The sequence below is a fragment of the Taudactylus pleione genome, unplaced genomic scaffold, assembly GCF_031769625.1.
Source record: "Taudactylus pleione unplaced genomic scaffold, aTauple2 ptg000026l, whole genome shotgun sequence".
NCBI classification, from domain to species: domain Eukaryota; kingdom Metazoa; phylum Chordata; class Amphibia; order Anura; family Myobatrachidae; genus Taudactylus; species Taudactylus pleione.
The window spans coordinates 38,389,716-38,407,752 of NW_028284428.1; the positions used below are offsets into that span (position 1 = coordinate 38,389,716).

The 18,037-nt window shown below is 44.6% G+C and overlaps 1 protein-coding gene across 1 annotated transcript in view; it reads left to right on the forward strand.

Annotated features, from left to right (window-relative positions):
• The window catches only part of LOC148539318 (uncharacterized), an 896,509-nt gene extending 883,411 nt beyond the window's left edge, over positions 1-13,098 (forward strand). Inside the window, exon 13 of the mRNA XM_088451557.1 lies at positions 12,865-13,098. Within this exon, the coding sequence (XP_088307683.1) occupies positions 12,865-12,933 (69 nt within the window). The 3' untranslated portion in view covers positions 12,934-13,098. The remainder of the gene's footprint in view (positions 1-12,864) is intronic.
• The last annotated feature ends 4,939 nt before the right edge of the window (positions 13,099-18,037 follow it).

The window sequence follows — 18,037 nt, forward strand, 5'->3', positions numbered from 1 at the left end:
TCGCAACCATCGGGCTTGCGACGAGACCCTGTGGTAGGGTCTCGGTGACCGCAAGCCCTGGAGTGATTTTGGCTCTATCAGAGCAGGGGTGGAGGGATCCGAAAGGATCCCTTCTCGCAACCCGGGCCTTCTCCCCATAGGGAAGAGCGGGTAGCGATCCACAAGCGGGTGTATTCGCCTTCTGAAGATGGCGAATGCTCCCGCAGTCAAGCTCCGAAAATATTGTATTTTCGGAGCTTGATGAATTCTGTCCCCATACTAGAGTATGGGGACAGCGGGCCATTCTGCAAATGGAAGGTAAGTAGGAGATATCTGTGATATCTCCTGCTTTACCTTCTTAATGAATGGCCCGAACACTTAATTTTTACAATTGCAGTTGAAAATGTGCTTTTTCACCTGCTTTTGTGAAAATTAAGTGATGATGAATAGGACCTTTGTGCACATATACTGTAAATGCCCTTACCTGAATCACATGAGCCTGAAAGGTACAAAAGTAACTACAGTGATAGTGTAGGCTTACTTCCAATTACCTTCTTAGTACATGTAAAATAATACAGAGAAAAAGGCTCTCTTCTAGAAAAAAATAAAAAATGGCTGTCCAGAGATTGTCCCCATTTCACTTAAATAATACTCTTCCTGGGAAACTAAATTGTGTTTGTGCAGTATAGCACATGAGGCCAACAAGTCTGCCCAGCTTGCATTTGGGTAAAACACCCAGATTCACTGCACTCCCCCCATTAGAACAAACTTGTGTTCCCCGGGACGGGACAAACCCAAGAAATTCTAATTCAGACTAATTATTATCTATTTATATGATGTCACCCAGGGCTGCCATCAGAAATGGTGGGGCCCGGGACTGACAAAATTGCCAGGGCCACCCACCCCCTCCCCTTTTTTTGAACAGCAGCAATTATGTCTGGGTATTAATATTTTCAATGGGGTATTAATAATTATATATGCCCTTGATAATTGAGATAATCTTTCTGTCTATCACTGAAGGCAGCGCAGTCTTTTGGCTTCCTTTTCAATTTTGACCCCTATAGCCCCCTTCTGTCTCTCCAGCCCAGCCCTGCTGTCTGGGACTTGTCTCCAATCCAACCCCAGCCCCAGTCGGGTCAGCCCCAGACAGACAGACAGCCCCAGACAGCCAGCCCCAGTCTCAGACAGCCAGCCCCAGGCTGCCCAAGTCTCAGACAGCCAGCCCCTGCCCCAGACAGAAGCCCCAGATAGCCAAGCCCAGACAGCCAGCCCCACACTTACCTGATGCTTGTTGCTCCTCAGTCATAAGCCGTGGCTCCTCTATCAGAGGTGTGGCATGACGTCACACGTGCCTGCTGCTGGGTCTCTCACCAGAAGAAAATAAATTCTTGCAGGCTTTGCAGCACAGCGGGCAGAGGGCGCAGGGGGCAGTGCCAGGCAGACAGGCCCCCTCTCTGTCCGGGCCCTGGACTACAGTACCAGCGTCCCCCCCTGATGTCAGCACTGATACCACCAATATGTTTATAGCGCAGTTCTTGAAAAAATTACAATGATGCACAAACAATCCAATGTAAAAAGGTTCAAACAGACAGTTCAAGTGGAAATGTGTAATCAGTAGCTAAGGCAACCTGAGGTTTCTGACATGAGTAGGTACTGATTCACATTGTAAAGGTTTTACATGGTCTCTGATCGACATATAGATTGACTGGTCAAGTTTTTTATACACAAACTACATATTGTTTGCAGACATCTATAATTTGCATACCTGCTTAATGCTGAAAATTTTACATTGTATTTGTTTCTTCATTATTTAGCTGGAGTCAACCATTTAACAGTAACAAGGTGCCAGTCTGTGATTCACAATCTTTCTCGAGCTGACCCGCTTTACACAAATCACATTTCTTTCCAGTATCTCTATGCAGCTCAATGGCGTCTCTCGGTGCTTCTCTTTTCTTTCTCCCCACTGTTCTTTGTGTACTGTCTTGATAATTTGCAGGATTTTAGTTCCATTAGGCTACCCATCCCCTGGTAAATTTTGGGGCTAATTGTTTCTTTCCAGTGAGCCTCCCCTCTGCATAACCTGTGGTGACAGTTGTAGTGGAACCTTGCGGAAGCGGCGTATCACACATTCACCTGTTTTTCTGGGATACATATAGACCTGTGAGTCAATTAGGGATAAGCGGCTCGGATTCTGTGGAATCCGAACTCCGAACAACGGGGATACGATTCCTCTGGTGTTCCCGCCTGACTCGGATCCCACTGTGAGGCCGAACGTCATCCTCCTGACATTGGATTCTCACGAGAGTTCGCCTCTACATTAAGCGCAGAGACCGGGAATCGGCGCCATTTCACTCCCACGATCCACGCGCTGCGCACTGCTCTACTGATAGTGATACTCACTGGCTGTGTTCAGGGACTCACAAGTGGCTGTGCTGGCAAAGTGACTGAATAGGGGGCACACTGCACACTAATGTATGCTGTGTTATACTCTGCTGATTAAGTGGCTCTGTCCAGAGACTCACAAGTAGCTGTGCTGGTAAAGTGACTGAACAGGGGGCACATTGCACACTAATGTATGGTGCGCTATACTCTGCTTATTAAAGTGACTGTGTCCAGACTTACAATGGCTGCGCTGGCAAAGTGACTGTGTATAGGAGGCACACTGCACACTGATGTATGCTTAGCTATACTCTGCTGATTAAAGTGTGGAGACTCACAAGTGGCTGTGTGTACAAAAAAATAAAAGTAAACAAAACTTTCAAGAAAATTAAAAGTTTAAAAAGAAAAAAAACAACGTATTTTTTTGGTGCTGTACCCCACTGTGTATACAGGCACCGTGACTCCTTGGGCCTTAGCCCTCTGTGTATAAAAGCACCGTGACTCCTTGGGCCGTAGTCCTCTGTGTATACAAGCACTGTAATTCCTTGGGCCTTAGGGCATGATTCAGACTCGGTCACTATGTTGCACTTGCTCGCTCTGAGCGATTTTCGCCTGTCTGTGCATGCGTATAATTCGCAGTGCGTGTGCGCAAGCCAGTTTTTGTGATCTGTTTTTGGTTGCTCGTAAGCCACTATCAGGTCGCTACTTTGAGTGACAGATAGCGCCGTTTGTGGGTGGTAACTGGGGAAGGTGCTTGTAAACGGGGGAGTGGTGTTGTGGACGCAGGCGTGTCAGGCCGCCAAAAAGCTGTTTAAAGGGCGTGCATAATTAGCAAAGTAGCGTCGTTGGTCACGTCACCTGCATGTATTTCAGGCCGCACTGATTGCTGTGCTTGCGGTGGGTTAAGGCAACCTCAAGGGCTGCGAGCATCTCCGATGGTTCTCGATGGTCCTGGTTAATCCTACATTTCCCAGAGATGACGTGTGTTGCGAATGCAAGGGGACGTCTTTATACACTTGAGAGTGCACTTTGCCGTAGCTCGCTAAAGCATAGTGAGCATCCATACGCGAAGCAGTGCGAGCACTTCATTTAAATATCCGGCCCCTTTTTGCCAGTGAGCGGCCGCAACTTGCGAGCGGGTCTGAATGAGCTCCTTAGCCCACTGTGTATACAAGCACCGTGACTTCTAGGGCAGTACCCTTCTGTGTATACAAGCACTGTGACTCCTTGGGCCGTAGGCCACTGTGTATAATAGTACTGTGACTCTGCTAGCCGTACCCCACTGGGTTGATTCCATTGGAGGGCCCAAGGACCATTCCATCTTGCACTACCTTTCATTTCTGTCACTGCTGTGTGGCAATGTGTCATAGATACTGCGGTGTCTGTGCCGCTGCTCTGACGCTTAGTAACCAGTCAGCTCACTGCAACCTTTGGCCAATAATGGTGAAAACAATATTATAAGCTGTGAGGTGGTCTAAATTGACTGGAAATGACTGGAAATTAATGTTATAGAGGTTAATAATTCTCTAGGAACAATAAAAAGCCCAAATAATGTGATTTTAGCTTTTTTTGTAAAAAATCCAAAGCCAGTCACGGCAGGTTTGGCAAATCCAAACCCGGACGACGAATCAGAGCCAAATCCAAATCCAGCAAAAATGGTCCGGCGCACATCCCTAGACTCAATATGGCAAAGAGTTTGCATATTCTGACAAGTAGAGCTGTGGGCATTGGGGCATACCTTGCTGAATGAGAGATGAAGCACTCACTGAACATGTCTTGTGTGTCATCTACATGCAAGAAAAAGATTTTAGTAGATGGGCAGGATGTTTCAATGGGATACAAGGGATGGGGAGGGCAGGCAGTGGCATCTCCTTTCTAACGGGGGATGAGAGAGAGCACATTTCTATCTGCAAAAGGACTTAAATGTCCTCCGAAATTGGAAAAGTCTCTTTCTACAGAGTAACACATAGCCAAGGTAGCCTCATTCTCATGATAAATAATGGCCTAATTCAGCAGTGCATGCTAGTGTACTGCTGAACGCAGATTACTGATGTTCGGGAATCTGCGCAGGAGACTGGCAGCAGACTGGCAGTGATTGATTGTCTGCTGCCATTTGTGGGTGGCGATGCCCTCCATTTCCCGAAACAGAGGCATGTCGCCATCGTTGCAGGGGAGGGAAGAAGCCAGGATCTCCTTTGCTGATGGAGATTTCCTGGCCTCTTCCTCTAAACTGCAGCGGCCAGCTGCGGGACCCCACGGGTCACCGCAGCCGGCCGATGGTACGCAGATTATCCGATGCTGCATTGAACAATGCAGCACGGATAAGTAATGCACAGGAGGCGTGATGCCTCCTGCTGCATTACCATATCTGCAAGGATGACAATAGAAAAGCTGTCTGCGTGCAGCTTTGCAATTAAGATCCTTGCTGAATCAGGCACTAAGGGCTCTATTTATCAACATTATTTTTACTAAAATAATGTGAAAAAGGGTGTTTTCACACCCTTTTCACATTATTTTAGTATCACCTATAGTTATTACAGGGCAATTGGAGTAGAATTCGTAAAATTCTACTTCAACCCCTAAGTATCACTTATTTTTAGTAAAGCAGATCGCATTTCCCATAATTGTAATGGGAAATGTGATCTGACCATAGTTACTAAAAATAAATGTGAAAAAAATACCGGGGAAAGCCCTGTGATAATACCGCCACCTGGAGGTGGCGTTATCCAGGGTCTCCCCCAGTTACCGGCCTCCTGCCCTGCTCTAACGGGGAGAGCAGAGCCGGGAGTCGGTCCCTGTAATCAGCTGTGTGGTCTAAACAGACCGCAAGCTGATTACTGTAAAAAAAAATTACTTACCTGACTCCAGGGACCGGTGATTGGGCCTCCGGAGATGACTCCCCTCCGGTCAGCTGGTCTCCCACAGTGCACTGTCAGGTGCATCAGGTGATCGGGCCCCAGTGCAGCATGGAAGATCACCTGACCGGAGGAATGGAAGACATCACCGGAGGCCTGGAACATGCACGTAAGTGCTATTAAGGGAGGGGGGGTCGTGGGGGGGGTCGCAGGGGGTCAGCGATCATGCCATATAGCGGTTGACTCCAAATTCCTGGTCCGGAAAATTGAATAAGTGTCCTCCAAGTGCTCTGGTATGTGGGGGTCCGTATGAAGGCTCAACGCGTTTCCGTGCGGAAGTATCCCGCACCTTCGTCAGGAGCACACTTGCTCCTGACGAAAGACACTTATTCAATTTTCCGGACCAGGAATTTGGAGTCAACCGCTATATGGCAACAGCTTATCCAAGTTAAAGTACTTACTTTGTATGCAAGGACTTCCTGCTACAGTACCCACTTGGTAATGTACTCCTCTTACTGGGACTTTCACCGGCTATTCACTTGATACTGGACTCAGTGACTCATTATAGTGTTGTGGGGCCAATCCCTATTGCAATATTGCACATTTTAGCTTTTATATTCATGTTTTTATACGTTCCTATTAAATTGTGTTAATTTTGACCAAGCCATGTGTATATGATATACATTTATTTAAAATATCTCTCTATCCATTAGCACTGTTACTTTGTTTCAGTTATATACTATCTTTGAGGAGTTTAACACTCTCCTCCTACAGCTGCTATTTAACGAGCGCCACTCCCTCATTTGTTTCCTAATATCACACTACAATCTGCATTACCAATGCGGATTGTAGTAAATATAGCCCTAAAACATAATTCAGGATTAAGCAATATTTTTTATGAAAATAAGGAAACGTTGAAATAAAATAGGGGAATTGTCCTAACATAATATTAGGGATGACTTTTCAACCATTGACATTTGCAGTTGTACCTCATTTGTGTTTTTTATAGAACAAACAGTAGGTAATTCATCGTTAAATAGCCTGAATAGATATTCCACTGAAGGGACAATCCATATATAGTTTAACAAGGTGTTCCTAGTAGGGGGGACCTCTTCTTCCATTCTCTCACAAGTAAGAGCTTGGCTGTTTTATTTATGTGGGTGTTGCTCTTATCCACATCTTTGTTAGGCGGTTTAGTTGCCTTAGGGACTGATTCACTGTTGTACGCAAACCGGATGGTTTTTGTACAACACCGATGGTGAGAGAACTGCGCATGTGCAGGTTTCCTTCTGCGAGACCGCTCACAGTGGGGGACGGCCAGATGCGGCAATGGAGAGTGTGTTACTAACCGGGGGCATGTCGTCCGACACAGATTTCCTGGCCCCTGGCATAGTGAACACACTGGCCGTCCTGCATAACCTGAGGGTTACTCAGATGGCCCATGTTTTTGCAGATGTTCCAATACTGCATCCTCGGATGCAGCAGAGGATCACAGAAGCCGGCAGGAGGTGTCTATTTACACAAGTCCCCTCCTGCAGCATCAGCATATTTATACACTGCATCTAAAGATACTGCTGCTGTGTACACTGCGTACAACTCTGAAACAGACCCTTATTAAGGAGTAAAATATTAGATCCACAATTAGCTGAATTTCTGGTATTTGGTAAATTAGAATAATAACAATAAACCAGAACTGAACTATTAAGGGACAATCCCACGAGATCAGAGCTGGATTAAGACCACAGCTATAAGCAGAGTACAGCAGCAAGTTTCCACCTAATGAGTGTGTTATTGAGTTTACCTAAATGTTGTGAACCACTCGTGGATTCAGCCACGGGCGGATTGGTAATTTAAAGTGGCCCTGGAAAAACCCAGAAAGCGGCTCTATGTGCGCACGCCACACCCGAAAAGTGGTTGTGGCCTTATTGCAAATGCCATGTCTGCAAGCCACTACCCCCCATTTTTGTCATGCTGATAGCCATGCCCCCAGTTTCTCTCTCCAATAAATATACACAGCCAGCATGTGAATGAGTATTTTCTTACCTATATGATTTCTCTGCAACGAGGAACCTCTGAAGAAATTCTTTCCTGAACAGGCAGTGTCTTCAATCGGTATTCATTATTCATGAAGGAGATCACATAGTCTGGAAGCCGCCTATTTGGGCAGGAATAAAGATAATGTCATCAACATGAAACATAGGTTAAGCCAGATAATACATAGTAACATGAGTTTTGGTGCAGGGCAAAATGGGAGTTTCCTGCTCAAACAATTTTATATTAATAACATATATTTGCAAATTTGTTAGCTTTTATATCAGTTATATGTTTTTTTTAAATTCATGTATTTTACTGAAGATTACTGTCCCCCCTTTTTCTCTAATCCTACCTACCTATGTCTCTCCAGCACCAGCCCCCCCCCTTGTGTGTCTCTCCATTGTGTCCCCCAATGCCATCTCCTCTGTGACCCCATATACTTTTCCTCTGTGCCCTCCCCCCAGGGTATCAGTGGAGGGGACTATCCTAATGATGATGGGGGGTGTTAAGTGGTGGCTGCATTGTTCCCAGTCAGGGATGTAGTGACGCGGGAAGATGGACACTGGGCTGAATGCTGAATGAGGTGGGAAAGCTGGGGGGGGGTGATATATGAGAGGGACACTAGACTGAATGGGGATAAAGTGCAATGGGGGCAGAGGGCTGGATGGGAAGGAGGGCAATGAGATGGGGTTGAGAGTTGTAATGCTAGGCTGGAGAAGGGGGGACCCTGGGCTCAACTGGGGGACATTGTGTTTAGGGTGGTTGGGAGGTCCTAGGTGGGGTGCAGTAGGTTGATTAGGGAGGGAAGGGGGAAACACTGAGCTGGCTGGGTGAGAGAAACTGAGATGGAGGGGTCAGTGAGATTGTTGGGGACACAGCTGGAGAAGGGGGATACACTGGGATGGGGGCACTGGGCTGGGGGAGAGGGGATCACTGGGCTTGGGGGGATGGAAGCCCTTACCTTTTCTTGTTCCTCTTTGAGTAGAAAGCATGCCTGGTCCAGCACACCCACAGCAGCCTCCTGAGCAGCTCCTCAGCCTCCATTGCTGCTCTGATCTAGCCACAGCCACTGCTGCTGCTGTGGCTAGACTGCAGGTGCGGAGCGAATCTCTGGCTCCGCCACCGCCACCCACAGAATAAGTGCCTCAGTGGACCTGAAGCGGCTGGCTGAGCCAGGACACTGACATGTGCTGGCAGGCCACCTATTATACAGGTGACATGCTACTGGGGGTGGGGCCATGCAACAGTCAGGCCAGCCCCACAGTCCCCTCTGCCCAGCGGAAAAAACGTCCCGGTAAAATATATGGCCAATCCACCCCTGGATTCAGCTCTAGTAGAGCCATGAATTTTACTGAGGGGTTGGCTGGTGAGTGGTTCCATGATTCAGGAGTTCTATAGTAGAGTCAAGTCAGAGCAGATGATGTCCTGTGGGTTCTTCTTGCCAAATCTAGTAACTTAAACATATTAATAGGAGTAGTCAAGGTCAAGTCAGATATCTGGAAGCTGTAGTCCATTCAGAGAGCCTGGTCATTAGCTGGAATCAAAGAGTGAATGTGACGCCCAAGAATGATAGAACTGGACCTATACTTGGGTAGTAATCAGGTCATACAGGTTCATTCAGGAATAAACAAGTCTTAAATATAATAATAATTTTGTATTTCTGGGATATTGGATGCTATTATACCAGTATTAGCACTGGCAGAATCAAGGCAAAGGGTTATATTGGTGCTTGTTTTTAGAAGTGGTTTTGTTGCCCATAGCAACCATTCAGATTCTACTTAACATTTATCTAGCACCTTCTAGAAGGTAATAGCTAGAATCTGATTGGTTGCTATGGGCAACAAAACCACTTCTAAAAACCTGCACCTTTGTAAATATACCCCAAAGAGTCTAAAGCATTTCCCAGTATTCACCGAGAAGCGCTGCAATGCAAGATGGACTTTGTTTCCTGGGAGCCTTCATGTTGTGGCCCTCTAAACTGCTTTCTGAAGGTGACAATGTGGGAGTGCAGGTGGGATACAAAATTAGCAGGCAGGAGAATGGTCAAGCACTTAAAGGTCAGGGTTACAGGCACAGAATCAGAATGGTACAACAAGCTCAGGGTCACTAGCGAAGGGGCAAAATGGAGATACAAGCCAAGGTCACGGTAACTACCAGAGATTCACAATGATAAGACAAACCAGGAATAGTATAAGAAAAGGGGTGATGTATGAACAGCGCTAAACTACCCAAATTGATAGTCGTATAAATATAAAGTAGGAGAAAATATAACATAGTTATCAGTACCAATTTAAAAGGCTAAAAGATTCCTAAAATATAATGCAATAATATAACAATTGTATGTAGTCGAAACGGTGGATACACTATGGCTTGATTAAAAAAAAGGACAATTTATTCCTAAAGATAAAAAATATACATTGGTAATATATCATGAGTAAAATTAATACCATTGTAAACATACGAATATCAAAATAAGGTGTGATAAGAATCTCTTTAGAAAGGGTGGGGGAGCAAGTTCGGTGCGAACCTGGTCTTCTATGGATGTTACATTGACGACCTATTTTTTATTTGGGATGGGGATCTATCCTCTGCTTCACGTTTTGTCTCCACACTCAACCAGAATTCTTTTAGGGGCCCATTTATTAAGGATCGCATTTTGCAATGCGATCAGGGCATGCAGTATCGCCCATGATCGCATTGCAAAATGCGATCATACCGGCGAATGTATGACCCGGCACATGCACGGAGACGGGCTCCGAAAAGAGCCCGTCCCTGCGATGTGGCCAGAGCGCATTCCGGGCTGCTGCGCATGCGCAGTCCCGCGGGCTGCACATGAGCGGCGCCCATTGCCGGCGGAGGGATCTGGAAGATCCCTCCGCCGGCTCAAATGCGGTAAGTGCCCATAGGACACAGCGGCTAACGCTATCTGCAGATGGCGTTAGCTGCTGGGGTCAATATCGGGAATGCGAGGCATTCCCGATATTGATACATTTGGCAGCATCGCATCCCCCATAGAAACCTATGGGGGAGGCGGCTGCCGGCGGCAATGGAGGGATCGCAGCAGGTATCGGAGATACCTGCTGCGGTCCCTCCTTCATACATTCGGGGGATACTAAGTATTTGAGGTAAACCCCCGAAAACAGGTGTTTTCGGGGAATTTACCTCAAATGATCTTTGATAAATGTGCCCCATAATCTTACATTTACTTACCAGTATAATTCTCACAGTATAGACTTTCTTGATGTGACTCTGGAGGCAAGAGACCAGATCATACATTCTTCCAACTATACTAATGCTGGCCATACACAGTGCGATAGACTGTGTAGTGCGACTGCCGATCCATCAGACCGCACTACACAGTGCACGATATGCCGGCTCCCCCCTCCACCATTTGAATGGGATCGTACATCGCATCCCAGGTCAGATGGTTTTGCAGGGAGACCTGGGGATGTGATGTACGACCCTGCGGGAGCGTGCAGCACGATATCAGGTATGATACTGTGCCCATACACGGCATGATACAGCACCTATATCGTGCCGCTCCGTCGGATCGGCACGTACCGTATATCGTGCCGTGTATGCCGTGTATGGCCACTCAATCATACATACACTTTAATAGTGCTCATCACTATCCTTGGAAAGCAAATATTCCAAAAGGACAACTGATGAGACTACGCAGAAATTGTTCATCATTAGATAGTTTTCACACACAAGCGAACAATATGTTGCTCTCCTATAGAAAAAGGGGCTATCCTGAAAATATTTTACAAAAAGCTTTACAAGAAACTTAAAAAATGGAGATATCTAGTCTACTTGTGACAAAAAATGCTAGTATCAAATATATTGAACATCAATCTAACATCAAAGATAGAAATATTGTATTTATCTGCAAATATAGCTCTTGTCACAGGCAGATCAGAGATATTATTCAGAGGAATTATCATATTCTTCAGCAAGACAATATTCTGAGAAATATTTTGCCCTCAAAAACACTCATAGTTTACAGAAAAATAAATCTTTAAAATCCATCTTGGCACCAAGCCATCTTAGACCAAATTCAAGAATAGTTGATACAACCAATAACTCAGAACAATGGTTACCCCAGAGGCCACCAGGCTTCCATCGTTGCAGTAAAGCTAGATGCTTTACTGCAACGATGTGCTTTTATACAGCCAAGAAAACTAGTACTATAATAACCAAGGATACAAACAATCTGTATACAATCAACAACTTCAGAAATTGTATTCCTCATTTGTAATTTATCTCATTACATGTGGGTGTGGACTATATTATGTGGGTCGAACCACAAGACCCCTAAAGAGACGATTTATGGAGCATCGCCGTAATATCCTTAACAAAGTAACCACACACAGTCTATCCCTTCATTATTTGAAACAACATAGCAGTGATCCACAATCATTGAATATCATAGGATTAGAACTTAAACAATCCACCCTAAGAGGTGGAGATAGGTTCAAAACCCTTTGTCATCAGGAGGTCTTCTGGATGTTTAGATTAAACTCTTTACATCCAGACGGTCTAAATGAGTCCATTGAATTGAATACGATTATGTAGTTTTGGTAGGTAGGATATTAGGTAGATAGGGTCCCCATCACCTATCCTCCATAACCAGCACTATATATGATAGACATACTAATGTTGTTAATAAGATACATTCTTCAATGAGTTTTTCTGTTGGTTCTTATAGTTGTACCTCCATTACATTTTTATATTTTTTTATTTTATTTTTATTTTCTTTATTTCTGTATTTTTATATTTTTAACCTCTTATTGTTTCATATATGCTTGGACAAATACTAAAATATATACAATTGATAAGAATTGATAATATATTAATACTGGATTGATTCCTAATACAAAGAAGATATATATTTATGGTATTGATAAGTCCTCTGCTGTAGGAGTTTAAGATCAATGGATTACTCCAGTTATGAATGTACATACATCAGAGCCAATACATACTGTACATATGTCTCCATGTAGTGCTATACATTTGGGTTATAACGTGAACATATTATGAGTTAACATCATGAATTATCAATATCTATATTATACATCCATCTGATTTTCTATAGGATGTCCCTATGTTTACAACTGTTGAAATTTATGCGATTCCATCACAAACTCTAATCATTCAAGAGTTAATAACATAGCGAGTTTTATCACGTGACTATTGTTTATGTCACACGTTCTTTACAACTAGACCCTCAGCCAGACATCATCTGCTGAATGAGCCAAATGGGTTCACGTGTTTTTGTATTTATATCACGTGATCCGACTCACTACACACGGCTGTGTACAATCCAGCCAAAATACATGGTCTATGTTTACTACATGTCACCCATTACAGAGCCCTTAGAGACCATATTGGATCACGTGATTTACACTGAGACCACATGATCGGACATTATGTTCCGTGCATAATGAATGCAGGTACTTTTTTATGATTTATGCATAATTATGATTTTTTAGTACTCATAATGTATATTTAGTGATGTGATTTATTTTTGTGTTTAATATATTTTTGGTTCTCTATATGGCTTGATTGATTAGTTTTTGAACGAACAATAGCTGTTTATGATTTCTACTCACTTAAGGGTATAAAAAGCCCTAGACTGGATAAGGGGGTATATGCTACTGAGGAAGCCACAGCGAAACGCGTTTAGCTCCCCACCGACATCTCATACAGCACTCTGCTCCTTGTGGACTTGTTTCCGGACCGGCATCACTGCATCTACTCTCCAGCCTCTATCCCACATCGTCAACACGCCAGTGCAGCCACTTCTGCATATACTACAGGCTGTGGACACTCCAACTGAGTCTGGTAAATAAACAAATTACTAGCTGGACATTACTCCGGATTCACACGCATAGGCCAGTGACTTTTGCTTCAATACTGACATTTGTCATTTGGACTGAGATTGCCATCTTTTCCAAAGAGAATTTTATTATATCCTTTACAATACTGACATTTGTCATTTGGACTGAGATTGCCGTCCTTTCTAAAGAGATTCTTATCACACCTTTGTTTGATGTTAGTATGTTTACAATGTTATTCATTTTATTCATGTGTATATTACCAATGTATATTTTTTATCTTTAGGAATAAATTGTCTTTTTTTTCAATCAACCATACAGTTTATCCATCATTTCGATTACATACAATTGTTATATTATTATTGTTATATTATTGCATTATATTTTAGGAATCTTTTATCCTTTTAAATTGATACTGATAACTACATGTTATATTTTCTCCTACTTTATATTTATACGACTATCAATTTGGGTAGTTTAGCGCTGTTCATACATCAACCCTTTTCTTAGCCTATATCAGGAGTTGACACCTCCATTTGAACTAGCTGCTCATCTGACAGCGCCAACTGAGGGCCTAATTCATCTGAACGCTGATGTTGGCGTTGTGCGCATGCGCACGATGGAGGCGGCTCCGTCGTGCGCATGCGCGAGACCCCAATGGGTCTTGCTACAAAGGGGGCGTGCTGTTGATGGTGAGTGACAGCACGCCCCCTTTGGTGGGCGTGCCAGGGGCGTGGCTGGCCAGACGGAGGCGTTCCCATGGGAACGCCTACCGTCTGGGGCCGGCCCCACTGACATCACAAGTGGACTTGCGGCAACGAGCCCCTACCACAAGGGTCTCGTCGCAAGCCCAATGGTCGCGATGGTCTTGACCATCGCAACCATCTTCCTGGCCGCTCGCTATAGCTGTGGGTGGTCACCCACAGCTATATGAGCGGCCAGGAGGCTGCTCTAAAATTAACAAGGACAGCCCTGATTCAGAGCGAGCGCTTTGTCAGAGCGTCCGGCTCTGAATCAGGACCTGAGTTCCTTCCACCCAATTTTTTAAAACCAGGAATAGTACATGGAAGTTTAAACAGATTGCAATAATAAACTGCACAGACTGGAGGTCTGATATGCTGGTACCAATATGGTGCACAGAGTGATTATTTTAATAGGCTGGACAATCAAATCTGGCTTCAAGCATGTGTCCTGCATCAGCTGTAGACAAACCATAAATTGCCTGCAGTGCTAAGTGCCCACCCATAGAGGGCACTCCTGCAGCTCAGAGAACAGCACTCCAAACAAGGTCTAGGGATGGTCATCAGTGGGTCTCCCATTGGTGGTGGCCATCTCTGGCTTATATCGATGGCAGGAAACTATTGATGGGACATTAGAGAAATGCTGACAATAGCTCTCACAATCAACCTAAGTGATTGATTGCAGCTGCCAATGAAAGAAGATTGTGCAATTTCTCCAAAAATACTGCAAATAATTAGCCGCACTATCAACATCACACAATTTGTAAAAAATATCACATTTATTATACAGTACACTACATTGTGTTTTGTATAAAAAATGTGATATTCTATTTACACTATGTATGATGTTGATTGCGCAGCTAATTACTTGTAGTAACTAGTGATGGTAAACCATCGATGGTTTACACTATTGACAGCCATCAGTGGAGGTGGCCAGAGGCAAGACTTGGTGGTGGTCCAGTCATGGAATGGGGCAGGATTTTGCAGGTCTTATTTGGGGGCGAAACTAAACTCTGTGTCCCAAGTCCTGGGTGAGGTTAATAGACATTGCTGAGCTCTTTGTCATCGATGGTGGAGAACCATCAGATCTCCAACATCGATGGAAAATCCATCGACCATTGGTCAATGGTTGTTAACCATCAATAGTCGATGGCCATCCCTAGCAAGGACCTGTGCCGGTAAAGGGGAATAGATGGGACCTTACACAGCCGTCAGACCACCGGTGAGGCACAGATAGATAGAGAAAATTATTTATCAAAAGATAAAATATGGAGGGGCGTGGCCTAGCCTTTATCGGGTGCAGTTGCATCTCTGGTGAGCTCCTGCAGTCTGATTGGAATTGTACACTTTTGGCAGCCCATTAGTTGTCTTTTTCAGCCCCTGGAGTTCTCTCCAGCGTCCGGTTGCACCACAGCTCAGATTAGCCGCCTTGCAGTCCCCGTAGCTGAGCCCCTGTACTTGCAGTCTGGTACGCCAGCTGATGCTGTGGTCTGTCCGGAGGCATGATCCCTGGCCATGGGCTACCATGTGCTGCGATTGCCGCGACTTCCATGATTTGGAACCTGAGAGACTGGGCGGAAGGTGAAAGATAGAGGCCCCCTTACCTCTTTCAGCGGCTGAAAATTGGTTGGGGTGTGTACTAAGGGTTTGTTGGAATTGCTTGTGGTCCTGTTAGCTCTCCCTGGTCCCTGGAATCTAGTGTGTGCTCATGGCCATCTTGTGAGACCTGCAGTTTTTTCATCTGACTGTGCTGGATCCCTATTGTGTACCCAGGGACAGGGTGATTGATCCTGTCCTCCTTCTCACTTTCTAAGGGTGCCAACTAAGCTCTTTGACAACCCCAGAGCATTCTCCTTGGAGCCTCTTCACTGGGAACTGTTAATTGCTCTCTCAGGAGCCACTGAGCTGCATTATATCCTTCTCTATACAGCAGAGATGTGACCTCCTTTATGAATGTATAATATCCTTTATGTCTCCTATCACCTGGATATATTCATAGCCTAACTTCTAACTAACACAGTGGAGCCTTAATTCTGGTGATACTATACATTATTTTTTTGTCTTTCAAATACCTCAACTTTAATATGGGCCCTAAGGCATTTAAATTGTATAAATTGGTCTCCATGGTTGCCTTCTTAAAACCATCTCCTCAGCCTACTAAAGCTAAAGGCCCGGTGGGGATGGTTACCCCTGCATCTCCATCTTGTGTGAACACCTCTCCTACTCATGCTGAATCTGCTCGGAGTTCTCCTAATGATTGTGACTCCCTCACGGTAGGCACTATGAAACAGCTACTATCACAATTTAAGGAGGAAGTAGCAGTGGTTTTCTGCGCCACTCTACAAGCATGTCAGCAATCCATACATGATCTAGGTGTGAGGACAGACCATCTTGAAACAAAAATGGAGAAGGTTGGGTTGCACAACTACCTTATAGTACTCCACGAGTTTGCAACTCTCTGAGATAAGATTGGAGATTTGGAAGACAGATCACAACGTAATCATATTAAATTGTAAATTTACAATTGAGTCCCAGAAACCGTTTCAAATAGTAGCCTTCATGACTTGCGATTGATATTTTTAAGAAGCTTCTTCCTAATATACAGTTAGCTGACCTTCTCATTGACTGCATACATCAGCTTCCAAAGTGCCCCGGATGGGGTCCCTAGAGATGTGTTGATGAGGATGCACTACTTTCACATTAAAGAAGCATTGTTTAAAGTGCTAGACCTTCAGAGAAGTTGGCCGATATTCTCAACGGACTTCAGGTTTTCGGTGACTTTTCTCAAGCAACACTTGCCAAACGTTGTTCTCTTTATCCAATTACAAGTGCCCTTAGGAAAGAGAATATTCTTTATCGTTGGGGTTTTCCTACCAAGTTATTAGTATCTCATAATGGCTCCACTGTTTCAATTACCAACCTGGAAGAGGGATGGAAAGCTCTCTCTGGGTGGAACATTGCTGGAACTTCCTTAAGTTTATCGCCTGACCGTGGTCTTCAGCGGGACTGGTCCACAATGGGCTCTCAGCCATAAGCACCAATATTTCTCAAATTGTTTTGATTGCTCCCCTTCATTTATTATGAATGTTTTCTTTTCTCCTTTAAGTGTTTAATGTATTTAAGTTTATTTTGAGTTTAATGTGTTTAAGTTTATTTTGAGCAGCCTTAATATTTCTGCTTGAAATGTTTTACCTATGGCATTCGCAAGCTAAATTGTTAGGCTTCTTCATTTTTTCATTTGTAATTAATGCCATTTTTATTTAAATTTACTGTATTGTAATATGGGCATGATTCAGCAAGGATCGCTATTGCTAAAGCGTACACAGATGGGCAATTGTTGTTTTCTACACCTGAGTATGCATTGCCGTGCGCGTGCGCGAAGGCACCACTGCAATCGCATTGTGATCACAGAGACCACGTAGAGCCATGGGGGTGGTGACGGGGGGTGGTCGGAAAAACGCAGACATGCCTGTCCGTTTGAATGCTGTTGCATGGGTATGCATAAATTAGCCTCTGCGATTGCATACGCAGCTTGTGTACTCACTGCCTGCAACGAAGTTAGCAATTTAGAGGTAAGGTCAGGGCTGCTGTAATTCTGTGTGACGGGTCAATGGTACTCGATGTTTTCGATGTTTGAGGAGGTTTGCAAGGTATTACGGATGTGAGAGAGGCAAAGTGGGCGTCTGCATGTTGTCCGTGCGAGCGCTTTGCGATTACAAGCATTAGCATAATTTTGCAGCAAACCTGCGTGTACGATTGCAGCCGTGATCACATCAGCGATCCTTGTTGAATCAGGGCCTGATTCAGAGCCGCTCGTAAGCGGCCGCTCGTTCGTTCCGAGCGATGTTCGCACAACTGCACATGCATATGGGTTGTAATACGCATGCACGAACCAGTCATTGCGGTCGGAAATTGTGTGCTCGCAAAATAGCGAATGCCTGCTAATTTGAGTGACAGAATGAGGCGTTTGTGGGTGGTAACAGGGGAAGGTGCTTGAAAACGGGGAGTGGAGATCCGAACGCAGGCATGCCAAAAGGTCAAAACGGGCGTTTTAAGGGTGTGCATAATTAACAAAGCAGCGTCATCGGCCACGTCACTTGGTTGTTTCTTAGCCTGAACTGTTCGCATGATTGCGGTAGGAAAATCCAACCACAAGCACTGCGAGCAGTTCATACGCCTTTCGATGTACTCGATTACTCAAATAAATAGCGGA